Source organism: Lepidothrix coronata, unplaced genomic scaffold, assembly GCF_001604755.1.
Source record: "Lepidothrix coronata isolate B3197 unplaced genomic scaffold, Lepidothrix_coronata-1.0 Scaffold15, whole genome shotgun sequence".
In the NCBI taxonomy this organism is placed as follows: domain Eukaryota; kingdom Metazoa; phylum Chordata; class Aves; order Passeriformes; family Pipridae; genus Lepidothrix; species Lepidothrix coronata.
This window is the reverse complement of record NW_016690195.1, coordinates 4,825,571-4,841,181: the sequence shown is the minus strand read 5'-3', so window position 1 is coordinate 4,841,181 and position 15,611 is coordinate 4,825,571. Positions and strand designations below refer to the sequence as shown.

Genomic DNA, 15,611 nt, shown 5'->3' with positions numbered 1-15,611 from the left:
TATCACTTTTTTTTTGTTATTCATAATGTCATGAGCTAGATTAGGATCACTTGTACATAGTAGACTTTGAGCTGAATTTCTAAATTTTATGGCAACAATCTCCTACCTTTCTGATCAGCAGCTGTTTTTTCATTTGATTTCTTTGAGGCAAGAATGATATTCAGCGGTAAATTCCACATTCTTTTAATTTCATGTTCCTGATTAACATCTGAGTCCAACAACAGTTCAGTGCTTAAAACAAGTCTGCTGCCAGCTTGTTTCAGAAGTCATCAGTAGCATTCATGTGTGCCTGAAGAGCACAAAATCCAGAAGAGCTACAAAACCACTTCCATTTCTGGTGAGGTTTCTTCTTTTTCTATTCTCCTTAAAGCTGTTTTGTCAAATTGATGGCTATATCCACAGTACCAATGCTCTTCTATAGCTTAAATTCTTCACAGACCGAGAGCCAGACCACAGAGGTAGTCACCAGAACTTTCTCAGGAAGTATTTCTGGATGCAATTCTCATGGGTATTTGTATCATGTTATCTGCAACAATCTGACTTTCCTTTGACTCTCAGTAAATTTTAGCTAGTATGTCAAGTTTTGACATCCGTGTCTTCTGCTTACTTAAAAGACAGCTGAAAACCTCTTTGAACTGTTTGACATATTTCCTACAGTTCACTTCTCTGAGTAAGCTCTAGTTTGGACATAGGTCCCACTCATTTTCTGGAAGATCTTCTTGTTTGTGACAGTCAGGCTGTTGGTGACCACATGCTTTCATCCCACTAGTCCTTGCAAGTCCTACATGCCTGAATTATACATAATAAGAGCTACCATTCCAACAAAGATTTTATATCTTAGCGCCATTGTTCAGTTAATTCCAAAAATTTCCAGATGTTATATTTAATTTTTGTTTGCAAAGTGTTCAACTTCTGTTTTAGAATGTGGCCTCCTAATTCTTTTTCCTCCATCTCTTGTAAGCCTTATTTTATTTTCTCTTGTGAAAGTTTCAGGTCCATTTTTCAGTTTTTTTGTCATTCTTACTGCCCACCTTTCTTGCCTGTAAACTCTGACAGGTTTTTTGTTCCTAATTGCTTCAATAGCAATACTAAGTTGTATATTTTTCTCATTCAAGATAGGTCTTCACCATTTTGTGAAGTTAATATTATGTTTGACTTGAACGAAGAGACAAAATCTTGAGCTGTTGTACTGTTCCCTCTTAGAGCATTAATTGGTGATGGATATTTCTCTGTTGTAGTTTTACCCATTTAAAAATAGTGTTCAGGTTCTTTTTTTCTCCCCAAATACCTGAAGAATCAAACAACTACAGACAGAGCTCCAACCTCTTTCAGTCGTTAGATTATGATGTTTATCACTTTCTTTTTGAAGGGGGGGATGACTGCTTAAAAATGCACAAGGCACATTTTAGAATCTTCTTTGTAAGCTTCTTGATTCTGGTTCCACTATTTTATTGTAAAATAACTTCAGATGTGGGTGGGTTTCTTTAAACAAAAATTACATAAACCATATGACTTGGCTGAGGAGAATGTTCTTGACAGAAAAAAAATAAATTTGTTCATAATTTGGAAGCTCATATTGCGGAAGCAATATCTTCCATAATTCTCAGTTTTGTTAAAGCTAAATATTCTGAATTATTTTTTAATCCTTTCTGTATTATAACTCTTTAAAGTATGTTATGCATTGTTATGGCCACAAAATCTTCACATTTCTTGCATTGACAGCCATGTGTTCTTTAAATGGGAACTCAAATAGTATCAAATAGTATCAAACAGGTGCTAAAGGTGGTAGTACCAATCTTTCTGCCACTATTCCACATTAAAAGCATTTGTGAAAAGTTCATTTTTTGGATCTTTATTTATGTCAAACTTTTTCCTCAAAACTAAAGAAAAGAGATTGCTGGGAGATAAAAAGTATATTCCACTGCAAGCATATGACGCAGCTCCCTGGGTTCACAGGATATCAAGCATTGAAATAGCCACTGGAACTAGCTTCACCTAACTAGTGTTAGGGAGATTTAAGAAGACGCTGCTGTCGTTCACAGGAATTAAAACACTCATCAGCTTTTCAGTTAATGATTTGTAATTTTGACAGGAATTTAAAATTAGGAAACTTTTATCATCATGTGAAAAATCAAAGAATCATAGAATCAACCAGGTTGGAAGGGACCTCTGAGATCATCAAGTCCAACCCTTGATCCACTACCATTATGGTTACTAAACCATGGCACCAAGTGCCTCATCCAGTCTCATCTTAAAAACCTCCAGGGATGGAGAATCCACCACCTCCCTGGGCAGCCCATTCCAATACCTGATTACCCTCTCTGTAAAGAATTTCTTCCTAATATCTAACCTAAACCTCCCCTGGCACAGCTTAAAACCATGCCCTCTTGTCTTACTGATAGCCTGGGAGAAGAGACCAACCCCCACCTGGCTACAACCTCCTTTCAGGTAGTTCTAGAGAGTGATGCCTGAGCCTCCTCTTCTCCAGGCTAAACAACCCCATCTCCCTCAACCTCTCCTCATAGGACTTGTGCTCGAGTCCCTTCACCAGCCTTGTTGCTCTTCTCTGGACCTGCTCCAGCACCTCAATATCCTTCCTGAGCTGAGGGGCCCAGAACTGGACACAGTACTTGAGGTGTGGCCTCACCAGTGCTGTGTACAGGGGTAGAATCACTTCCCTGGTCCTGCTGGCCACACTGTTCCTGATCCAGGCCAGGATGCCATTGGCCTTCTTGGCCACCTGGGCACACTGCTGGCTCATGTTCAGCTTCCTGTCAATCCAAACTCCCAGGTCCCTTTCTGCCTGGCTGCTCTCCAGCCACTCTGTGCCCAGCCTGTAGTGCTGCATGGGGTTGTTGTGACCAAAGTGGAGGACCTGGCACTTGGCCTTGTTGAACCTCATCCCACTGGAATCAGACCATCTCTCCAGCTTGTCCAGGTCCCTCTGCAGAGCCCTCCTGCCTTCCAGCTGATTGACACTCCCCCCCAACTAAGTGTCATCTGCAAATTTGCTGATGGTGGACTCAATCCCCTCATCTAAATCATTGATAAAGATATTTAACAGGACTGGGCCCAACACTGATCCCTGGGGGACACCACTAGTGACCGGCTGCCAACTGGATGCAGCACCGTTCACCACCACTCTCTGGGCCCGGCCCTCCAGCCAGTTCCTAACCCAGCAGACTGTGCCCCTGTCCAAACCGTGGACTGCCAGCTTTTTCAGGAGAATGCTGTGGGAGACAGTGTCAAAGGCTTTGCTGAAGACCAGGTAGACACATCCACAGCCTTCCTCTCATACACCAGGCAGGTCACCTGATCATAAAAGGAGATCAGGTTGGTCAGACAGGACCTGCCCTTCCTAAACCCGTGGTGGCTGGGTCTGATGCCTTGTCCATCCTGTTGGTGCTGTGTGATTGCCCTGAGGATGATCTGCTCCATAACTTTACCAGGCACTGAGGTGAGGTTGATGGGTCTGTAGTTTCCCAGGTCCTCCTTCTGGCCCTTTTTGTGGATGGGTGTGACATTCGCCAACTTCCAATTGTCTGGGACCTCCCCAGTGAGCCAGGACTGTCGGTAAATGATGGAGAGTGGCTTGGTGAGCTCTTCTACCAGCTCCCTCATCACCCTTGGGTGGATCGCATCTGGTCCCATAGACTTGTGGGGATCCAAGTGGCTCAGCAGGTCACTAACTGTTTCCTCCTGGACTACAGGGGGCCTATTCAGATTGTTATCTCTTTCTACAAAATTGTACACACGTATACTAGACAGAGATTCCTCGCTACCAACAGGCCAGTAATGGTTTTATGACAGTAAGAGGTTTCTTCTATTGATTTTGGAATGAGCTATATTCTAGTAATTTAGTTTTAGGTCACAAACAGTAACAGAAAGAAATAAAGGCAAAGTAACAAAATATTACACTTAATGTACATATGGTCAGATATGTAAACCTTAAAAAAAGTATTATTGTTGATTGATCTTACATGGACATAAATTTTCACTTTCACTGTTGTTAGTCCTGAATTTTTTGGCTATGAAGGATCACTCCAAGTGCAAACATATGCAGCTGCTCTTCATAGATAGCTAATTATATTTTATAATAAGAACTCGTGTCTTCCTTCTAATGAGAGCTTTAGTGTTTGACTGGTTTGCACAGGAGTCATCCAGTGGATGGGGATCCTTCTCTTATGTGACTCATTCCTTCTTTCTCAACTACTAGGTCATACCTGTACTAGCACATTGAACAGGGCCATGACCTGTGTGTGTGAACAGTTTTGTGACACAAGATCCTCATCACTAAATTTTAGTGGAGTTTTGGTATTACCCAAATGACATCCACATATAATGCCCAACCAGTGATGGGTAATGGGCCATTCCAAATGGCAGTTGGCACAGGGCTGCTTTGGGTTTAAACCTGTTAGCATAGGAGCTTTTCTTGTTTGCTTTCTTATGCTTAGCAGAGCAGTAAAGGTTGTTCAGGGCACTCTTCACAGCTTCTTTTTCCCCTTGTGGCTTAGTGAAACACTTGTCAGGGAAAGGACTATTGGTTCAAAGAACTTGGGGAGACATTTTGAAGATGACCTGGAAATAGGAAAGGAACACAAAAAGTTTTCTGGAAGGAGGAGACCTTTCCTAAAATTATCAGTACTACATCCATGCATCTAGCTAGTAGCTGAAGATGAATCTCATAATTTCTTCAACAGGAACAGCTTCATGTATTTCCCTGCAAGTAATGTGAAGTAGTCTGTAAAGTGCCTTGCAATATCAGCATGGTCCATCTTGCAAAAGTGAATGATTTGAAAATAGGATTGATTTGTGAGAAAGGCAAAAACTAGAGAATGCATGTCCTTGGAAAAGACAGAAGTTACATTGCTTCTGTAGTGTAAGCAAACCAGTCAGGCTGGGAATGGTGTTGGTGTTGAATTAATGTGTTGACCGAATAACTTATTAGAGTGAGTTATGAGTTCAAGGAGATAAAACCCCCACACTTAAGACATGTATAATTCTATAACATATAATAACAAATACATTTCTTATTATAGTATGCTTCAAAATTGTAACTTTTTTACATCTGCAAAAATCGTTTACTTCAAGGGACTAGGGTAAATGATATGGAAGTAATTTGTTTCTTTCACACATTTACCAAGTTATTTGGATATAAGGAAATGATTTTTGGTGAGTGGAATGTGTATTAAGATATTATGTGAGTAACGCCTTTCAATAGAGACCCACCCCTTTATGATAAAGAATGGCATGTCATGCTAGTTTAATAAACAGGCACTTCTGACTGAAACTGTTACTCAGATAATTGTCACTTTCATCAGTTCTATAAAAATAGTCAGCATGTTCTCTGCTTCTCCTGAGATCTAAATCCAGCATGTCCAGTAGAGACAGGCATGATATTGAGGTGGTGAGAAACTATATTCAGTTTTATGAAAATATCCTCATGAAACTCTTCTGGTCCTGACCAAGGCTTAATCTACAGTGTGCATTTCAACAAAATGATCTAAGGGAGCAAGAATGAAACAATATTTTGTTCGGAGAGGGTTGGATCACTAGACTGGGCACCAGAGATGTTACTACACAAGGGGGCATATTTTTCATTTTGGAGAATACATTTGGATGTAAAATTAAACAAAATTTTGTGTTGGAGTACAGTTGTGTTTTAAATGTGTTACACTCAGCACAGCCTTTCCCATGCAAGTATTACTGATTAACATCAGTTTCAAGTGTTGTGTTGACACATGGCTATATACTTGTGCCTACTTTACCACCAATGCTTCAATTTAACACCATTAATTTTATGCTGATAAGACTCATGTAGTCTTTCAAAGACTGTTACATAGTAAGTTTTGTGTAATGATATCAAGATTTAGCTTAGTTATACTAACAGCCTGTAGAGCAGCAGAGCACCATGAGAAAGATTAATGTCATTAAAGAATCTTTCTAACCAAAAGATGGAAACACTGTTTTAGAAGAGCCAGGTGAGATTCTGTGAGGTTGTTTTTAAGATTTGTGACTTGAAAATTTAGTAGAATTGTAGCAGAGTTCTTCCCAAATGAGAGTTGTGTGCTCTCATCATGTAAGAGCATTCTCCACAGGGAGGAGCATCTCCTGTCTGATCTGCTCCATTTGGAACTCGTTGGAGCAGCTCTTCACTTTGGGGCTCATGCTGAATTAGAACTGTAACTTTTTGACTCTGATGTCAGTCATCTTCTATTCTTGTTTAAGTGTTTAGCGTAGCAGCTGAACCAAAGCAAAAGATTCAAGGGCAACCCATAAGTTTGATGCTTGTTCTATTTAGACAGATTATGGGACTTAAATTCAAGTCACTGCTCAAACTCACATACAGGCTCTTGATCTTTCCTTCAGAATCTGTGCTCCTAGTCATGTTCATCTTTGCTATTTGAGATTAATCAGTGTATTGGGAAAAGAGAATTAAGTCCTACCTCTCCAAAGTATTTCTTTTTGCATGAAATGAAACAAAAATACTCTTTTTATGGACTTTTTTATTTCATTTTAAATTCTTAGCCCTAAGACATACCATTTATTTCTTTGCAAATACTAAAAGAGTTATCTTAAGCTTAAATAATTTTAAGCTCAAAATTTTTCTTTCTTAGATTATACGGAAAAAATTAGTTTCCTTTTCTTTAAAATATATCTATCTCCCTGGCATGCTCTTATTAGGAGGCACACGAAGTGTCTGTACATTCCTAGAATCCACTTGTCCTAGAGTGAGAAAGATTGTCTCAATAAGAAAGTCTCCTAGTACATTTTCAGATGTACTAGTTGTTTTACATGTAGGATATGTATGGAGAAAACTGAGCTCTTTTGGGCTCGTTGCCTAACCAAAGGTAACCTTTGTGCAAGGTTTGCACTTCAAACATGCTTTCTGTCACTGTGATTCTTCTTCATCAGGAATTTTGCTACTACTGATATTGTGTGTGTTTGAGAAGGAAAAAGTAAAAGGTTAACATAATTTCTGTATGTCTACCAATATATTTGGTCTAGAATGAAGTGCAACAGCCTGAATTGATGCAGGTTATGAACAAGGTTTTGAGGCACTTTTCAAACTTGGGATAATTAGACAGACATCTAGCTCTTCATTTAAACTGACAATAGCTTAGTTTTTGTTTAGCTCAGTTTTTGTTTTAGTCTTTTTAGAAGGTACCTCTGGCTTCAATCTAAACATTTTTTTAAAACTTGTCAACAAACATTTGTTAGCATTTTCTAGTAAAAAAAAATCTGAATATTTAGCACTGTTTTCCCATACGCTTTAAAGTTAACATTATTTAACACATTTGTCATCTGAGGAAATTGAAATAATTTCTATAGACCATATCTTTATTTCAAATAACATAATGAATAATTCAGTGTGAAGGAAATGAAATTATACAAGTATACAAAAATGTATACAAACCTTTTCTAGAAATTGTCTTAAAGAAAATCCATTCCACGTTCTCAGCTAAGGCAAAGGGAGCTGAATATTCTTTATGGCTTCTGGAAAGTCATTGTTACTGTAAAACACTGAATTATTATCTGCTTTATTCAGTGAACTGTCTGACAGAAGATGAACCCATAGGATATATCGACTGTGTCTGGTTTCAATTTTGTTTTGTCTATAAAAAGTCAAAGTTTCCTGTGAGCTTTATCAGACAAAATAAATAAAGTAAGAGAGATAATTGTTTAATGAATCTGGAGCAGCATGATTCAAGCAGAATACTCTTACAGATTTTGCCAAAGCTAATAAAATTCTTTTGCACCCTGCTTATTATTTTTGAATAGGAATCAGCTTTGTAAATTCTTAAGAGCACTGAATTCTGTTTCTTTGTTTTTCATGACTGCTTTAGAAGTTTTGATTCTGGTAATCACCATGCAATTGGAAACGAGCTGATGTAGAACTCAGATGTCATCTAGAGTAAATATTGTACAATCATGTCTTTTTGTCCTTGATTCCTGGTTTGAAGTACTTTAATCCATACAAAAGGATAACAAATTACGTTTATATATGTTATTCTTTTTTTTTTTTTCACAAAACTTGGACACTATGTCAGAATTTACAGAATCTACTATATATTTATAAGGAACCAGAAAACACCTTTGCTTTATCGTAGCACATAAGTAGTTTTAAAATTGTCAGTAAGGTTCTATATTATGGGTTTTTTTTCTCTGAAAATAAATGTTATCACATCTGCGAGAACAACCTACTCTAAATATACTACAAAACATCACCTTATTATTCTTCAATGAAAAAGCCTGGGGGAAAAATTTACTAATTGTTGGTGATTTTTATATCTCGTTTCAGATCAACATTTGCCAAAACATGATCTTAATGCAATTTTCATCAGGAGAAATATAAATGTTTTCTGTTTATGAAGAATAATGTGAAACATTATAATAATCCATGTTAGGTCAGCATGAAGATTTGTGTATTCTGTTTGTGACTAGTAGTGGACAGTTAAGACAGCATATTATTATAATGCAAGCATATTTCCCTGCTATATTGTCCTAGCTTCCATAGAGTGCTAATGAGGAAAATGAAGAATTCTGAGAACTTCTGGAAATTTCTGACCTTTCCCTATTACATTAAAATATTATTACATTAAACACTCTTTTGGGAACTTAAAGCCTCTGATTTTCCGATCATCCCAAAATATTATGCAAACTTCTAAGGAAAAGCAAAATTGAGTATTTTTGGAAAAAAAAATCTAAAGTTTAAAGAATTAATCTCTCTATTTAGAAACATATAATGAACAAAATATAGAAAGATAATGACAAAATAGTGTCTTTTAGTAATTTGAAATACAATTTTGGAACAGTGCTTACAGCACACTGGGTTTCAGAGGGACTTAAAATATAGTTAATAGCAAACACATTCATGAAATGCAGATGTTCCTTTTCCTAGTGGATTGATAGCTGAGGCTAACTTGGATCACCTCATGTACTTCCTTGAGTTTAGGCACAAAACTTTAACACAAATAATTTTGGAAGTATTTACTATAGTGATATGAATGCAAAAAACAACAAGTGTGTTGACAGTGTATATGTGTACTGGAAAGTAAACACATTTAATGACAGCTTTGGGTCTGCAATAGGTGACTTCTAATGTTAAATTTTAAGATTTAACTCTGTGCCCTAAGGCATTCTCAAAACCAAACTTCTTGTCCAAAGAAGATGACAAACATGGTCTTAGGCAAGGCTGTGGGCATCTTATCACTTGGGGCCCCACAAATTTGGGCAGAAGTATAAACTTAAGTGGTATAGTATAAACTAAAATGCTTGTATTTCATTATTGAATTTTAATTAATGAACGATTACTGAATTCTCTCATGAACAGCAGATTTAATGATGTCTGCTTTTCTGTGGATTTTTGTCCTGTGTCCCACATGGAACTCTCATTCTTATTACTAATAGTCTCCTGAATCCCTATTATTTTCTAAGATTCTCTGTGGCAGAAGCTAAAGTTCCCCTTTTATGTCCCTGAAATCTCTCTCAGATTTCTAAGGATCCTCTGAGACAATACATGCTCAGCATCTGCACTTGGCCAGCTGCTCTGCATGTCCTTATAGGCAATTGGAATAGGCAACTGCTGAGCTTCTGCTTCAGCCTTTCTCCCATCACAGACACCAGTTCTACTGAAACCTTGTTGAAGTTTAGGTTTGTGTGATTTTTAACCCAACCTCAAAAGTGTTCAAAAAGTATTGCACAAAAAAGTTTTCTGACTGAGTGTGCTGGTTTAAAGGTAAACCAGCAGGGGAAATGAACTCAACTCAAAAGAGAGACCACAAGTCAGAATAACAATTTAATAAAACAACACAACAAGTATGATTATACAGACAAACAACCGGCTTCAATCCACAAAAACCCAAATGTACAACCCAGCACCCTGGGGCATGATCAAAGCGGTGTTCCCCGGGCTCCCCCTGAGTCCAAAGTAAAGGGAGAGCAGAAAAACCTGCTGGTGGGAGAGCTGTTGCAGTCTGGTCAAAATGGTGATTGCAGTCCAGTCGAGGGTGGTGGTCTCAGTCTGGCCGAGACCGGTGAGCTGTAGTCTGGCTGAGAGCAGTGAGCTGCAATCCTCCTCTGGATCCCACGAGCGGTAAAAAGGTTCGAAAACTCCAAGTTTATATATTCTCCAGTTCAGGCAGGAATGCTCAGTCCTTCCCTCAGAGCAGGGAATCCCATAAAAGGGTATGAGGACAGGAACATCTACAGGCCTCTACTGCTAACAATTTCTGGGAAATGGCATGGAAGGCTATAGAATACACAGTTTTGGGTTACACCCATACCATGATGAACTGGTCTCAGCTGTCCTAACCAGGACACTGAGAAAAGAAAAAAATATTTTTTGTTTGAAGACAAAATTCTACAATGTACTTTGACAGCTAAAGATCTTGAAGGTAAATCAGAAGAACTAAGCACAACCACTTTCTTTGGCACCCTCTGTGTTAGAAATGGAAATGCAAAATTAAATAATTTTTTTTGAGGGGGGTTGGCTAATATTTCATCATTCTGTTCTGCAAACAAAAGCTTACCTATCTCATCAAAGTATTAGTGTTCTTGTAGTAGAGACAATCTAAGTAAGATATAAAAAAGGAGAGCTCTGTTGTTATTAAGTCAGCCAAAGTATCTGGAAAAAACCAGCACGCATGCAAGTCTTTCTTCAGCTCTGAAATATAGGCAGTAAACTGCAGACTAAATACAGGTTGGAAACAGTTGAGTTTGGCATAAATAAAATTATACCTGAAGAAATTGTTGCCAGCTCTGTGCTTACAGAAATGTACTGCTTCTCTCTGGTTTAGGAAAGATTTGAGTGCCTGTTTGTTTGTTTATTTCTTTCCAGCCATATTAGGTGTTTAATAAAGTACATTACTTCTCCTTAGGAACATTCCTTTCTTCAGAGCTATGTTTTATATCCCACTTACTTCCTTGGTTGCATTTCTAATCTGAGTTTTGGTGTTGTAGCCCCTTACAGTAAGATTCGTTTTTTCATAACTAATGTGATGGCTTTCCTCAGAATTTTTAATATTCCTTTGTATATTCCTTCTGTTCTGTATTGCTGAAGCTTCATTTCCTCAGGTCAGGAGAGCAAGCCACCTAGTGATAGATTTTCATCTTAGTGTAATAACAGGTGTGAAAAGGGAGATGGAAGTGTAAAGACAAAGAATAAAAATTGTTATTTCAGAATAATTATATATGGTATCTGGAGTTTCTATAGAATACATATGGGAACACATAATGTTAAAAAAGCCATATGTATTACATTCTGAATAGGCTGTAATCCAAATAAGATAAGACATATATAATTCAACAAAGCCACAGTTCAAAGGGGAGTCTCTTCAGCTTTCCAGCACTGGGAAAAAGGGAGAGAGAATTTCCTGAAAATCTTCCTTTAAAGAAAGACAGCTGATGATGCTGATGATAATTATATATCTTTTGTGAATAAAACCTATGTAGACTGCAAAGAAACTCACTTTGACTGATATATAAACAACTGTGTTACACTTCTACATTCTGCATTTTAGAGAAACAAACTTCCCATTATGTAGTCAATGCAGAGCATATTTTGCCTTCCTCTGAAACAAGTGGCAGTGACCAGTGGTAACAGAAGATGTCAGAGACAAACCACTGACTCCTGTGGTATGACACTGCCAAAGATGCTAGAACAGGAGACACCATGTGTAACAGTCACAGGGTAGAGAGATAAGGCAAGAAGATGGAAAGAATCAAAGGAACAGATAGAAAATGGTGATAACTATAGAAGGGTATGTCAGCTGTAGGCAGGGTTTATACAGGTGAGGAATCAGCTCTTGTATTTTAAGAACAATGTGTGAAGCCAAATATGATTGCGACTGCCATCAAAGCAGTAGGTGAGAGATAACAGAAGCATCATAATGGGAAAGCTTGAGGAGCAGGAGCTCACACTGGAAGATGGATGTGTTCAAAGCAAGATATCACCAGTATTAGCTACAGCCAGTATTTACAGAGACTTTTCTAGGAAATAGTCTTCTTGAGAAAGGGGATATAATGAAATAACATAAAGCAAAAAGCCAACTAATAGTATCCTCCCATATTTCAGTTTGAGACTTCTCTGAGACTTGCCACAGATTACTGAATTTCAATTCTTGCAGATTAAAAACACTTTGTCCATAGGTATCACTTGATGGTCTTTGAGCCAAAAAGCAGAGATGCTTATTCAAAACAAACTAATGTACTCAGTGTAACCAAAAGGGGCATGACTTAGCCTCTAGTATTAGTAAGTCACCAAATATTGTTATTAGCTTAGGTAGGGCAGTGAAAACAAAAATGACTCCTGAGTAAAGTACTTTCTAATGCAATTCCCTGGAGGAACAATAACAATAAAAAAAATCCCTCCATTATTTATTTTTTGGTCCAATCAAACTTCTAAGCTTCTAAATTTTTTTAATTAAATTTCTTTAGAAGTTTGAAGCTAATATACCTATGCGTTGCCTGAGTATTAACTATGCTACCACATGGCCTCTGGGGAGGCAGGATTTCATCCTCAATGGACCCAACGAATCAGATCTGGAGCCAGAGCAATGCAATTATGAAAAAAGAGAGAGAGGATTCTACTTTCAATGCTTTCATCCTATGTTAGGAGTGACTGAAACAGTATATAGAGAAGACCAATGTCTTGCCAATGTGTCTCACAGCCACATTTCTCCTTATCTAACTTTGAGTTCCAAGGAAATCTCTTTACTTTAACCCTTTTAAAAATATGTACTTTCTGGAAATAATCCAATCTTTCATTTAATTTGATCAGGAAATTTCCACAAGGTCTTCTAAAATGCTCCTAGAATATCATTGTAAGCAAATCAGAAGATTTCTCATTCCATTTTTCCTATCTTAAGAAATATGAATAAGAACAGTCATGTTGGACTAGTTCTTCACAAGTAAAGATTATGGTTTAAAATAATTTCTACTGTTTAAAGAGAAAGAAAAGGAAAATGAGAAATGGAGCTAGGAGTTCTCAGGTATGAACTAATACTTTATGAAGAAAAATAATTCTAATATATAGTAAATAAATTAATAACATTAAATAAATCTTTAATCTTAAAGTAGTAAAATATTCACTACAATTTAAACAACTTAAAACCTGGAAAATGCACAAAAACATAGGTCTAGGAATACATACTTTTTCTTTCATTATTATTTTTCCATGTTTGAAAATTATATAGTTTGCCTATCTGGAAATAAGATCATCTGAATATATGAAATGTGAAGGGAGTTAAGTACCTTAAATATTCTGCTGTTGTTTATTTTTCATTTTTAGAAAATAGAGTTACGATATCCTCTCCTGTGCTTTAGGATACTGTATAGGAACAGGCACTGACCTGTCCAGCAGATCTTATATACAGAAGGAAATTTTAAACTACAAACTTCCCTCCATTAGTTGTGGCAGATACTTGACAGTAAAGGTATTGTCCATTCTCCTTTAAAGATTAAGACATGACCTATCACCTACAGCTAGCTTGAATTTGGTGTATAATCTATGCTAATGTAAACTCTTTTTAATATTTTATAATGTATAGAAATCTGTTTTGATTTAATTGTCTTAATGATAACTAGGTTTGACACCATATGAAATGTATTATAGAATATAACTATGTCCAATATTCACACTGAAGGATGTGCAAATACAGCACCATACTATTAATACCATGTAACTGGAAAATGATTTTCAATTGATAACCTCAACTGCCCTCTCAAATATCAGTTGAACTTCATGACATTCCTACATCTTGAATATTAGTAGAGTCATTTTAGAGACAGTCTAACTGGAGCACAGAAAGCTATGACCGGTAATTAGAATATGTAGGTAAAACATACTGGTGGTTTTATTATTGTATAAAGGTTCTACCAATTACAATAATTACATCTAGTTATTTTGCCAACTTTTCTTCTAGGGTTTTGGTAGCCCATCAGGTGAACATTGGCTGGGAAATGAATTTATCTTTGCAATAACAAGTCAGAGGCAATATTCTCTAAGAATTGAATTAATGGACTGGGAAGGAAACCGAGCATACTCACAGTATGACAGATTTCACATAGGAAATGAAAAACAGAATTACAGGTAAGAATTTGTTGAAATTTTTTTGACTCTGTTGAGTGATAAATATTGTTCATTGTTCACTTGTTAAATACGAGAGAGGACAATAATATGATACTGATTTTCATCAAAAGTGAGTAGAGGGTAAAAATAAAATAGAAATAAGTTTTCTCAGTGATGGAAGGATAGAATAAACCTAACATATCTGAGAACAAGGGATCATGTTGGCTGGTAGAACTGCTAAAACTTGTATAACTTTTACCATCAGAACTGAAAACTGATTGAATAGCAAAATATTTGTAATCTGCATTACAATATAAAGGATTTCTACCTCAGAAGCATTAAACTGAAACAATGGATATGGGAATAAAAGACCGAAAATGCTGTTAACCCATCTGATATTTGTAGACTAAAAATTCAGTGTAAATGAAGAGGAAAACCAAAATACTGGATCTTATTGTGAGGGAATAATATACAAAACTTTTTTCAATAATATTTTCTCCCCTATTTTGTTTAAAGATAAATATGTAGGAAACTTAAATCAGCTTATTTAAAAAAAAAAAAAAGAAAAGAAAAAAAGAAGAAACCTGAAGATACAAGAAGTGTGGACAATCTAAGTAACTGATTTTAATTTTTTTTTAATCATTGTTTCATCTGAACAGACAGTACAATGCTGGAAAAAGAGAATGAAACCCATAAATATATCCCAAATTATTTATTACTGCACATCTAGTTAGCATAAGATTTAGGAGAGAAACAAATATATTGTAAACACAAACATTCAAGTCATAGCATGTGGAACTACGTTGGTATTCAGATCTTTAAATTCAAGTAACATGATTCTCAGAAATGCTGATTGCCTCCCTTCCCCCAAGGCCCCAGAAAACTGGAAGTGAGAGCAATTTGCTCTTTCTGCTGACAGGGCTCTGCCCAGGTGGGACACAAAGCAGTGCCCCTCTGGGGTTTCTCACGGCACAGTACTGCATGCTGTAAAAGTGCAAAAGCTACATTTAGAAGCAATCAGTAAGAGTTTAGCTCCTACATAAAGAAAGGAGTATCCATTATTACAAGAATGCATCCTATGACATAAAAGCTCTTTATTTTGCTTGCCAGCATCACTATCTGTGATAGAAGCAGCTCCAGAAGGCTGGCTGAATAAAAACCTGATTATTGAGTCCTAAACAGCTGGCCACCCTTCAGAGAATGCTGTTTTCCCTTTATCTGAGGAGCTGCCACGAAGGATTTAAATGATTCCTCTGAAGTTGAAAACCACAGTTCCCAAACTCCTGCTCCCAGTGCCTTTCATTCACAGTTGTCGGGTGTTTGCCATGTTTGCTTTCAGTGCCTCAAACACAGAACTGCATACCTTTTCAAAACTTTAGTTGGTGTTACTTGAAATAATTCTGCCAAACAAATTAGGTGCTTTCCTATTTTCGAAGCTCTTAGGATTTTCTTATAATGAATCACATTAAATGTTGTTTCTGTTAGCAAAAATAAGTAATTGTAGGCTGGCTAAACTCACATTAGTTTCAAATAATGTAAG

The 15,611-nt window shown here is 36.8% G+C and overlaps 1 protein-coding gene across 1 annotated transcript in view; it reads left to right on the top strand.

The window, feature by feature from the left end:
- ANGPT1 (angiopoietin 1) overlaps window positions 1–15,611 on the top strand; it is a 169,458-nt gene that overhangs the window by 110,639 nt on the left and 43,208 nt on the right. The window contains exon 7 of the mRNA XM_017806333.1: window positions 13,926–14,092. Within this exon, the coding sequence (XP_017661822.1) occupies window positions 13,926–14,092 (167 nt within the window). The remainder of the gene's footprint in view (window positions 1–13,925; window positions 14,093–15,611) is intronic.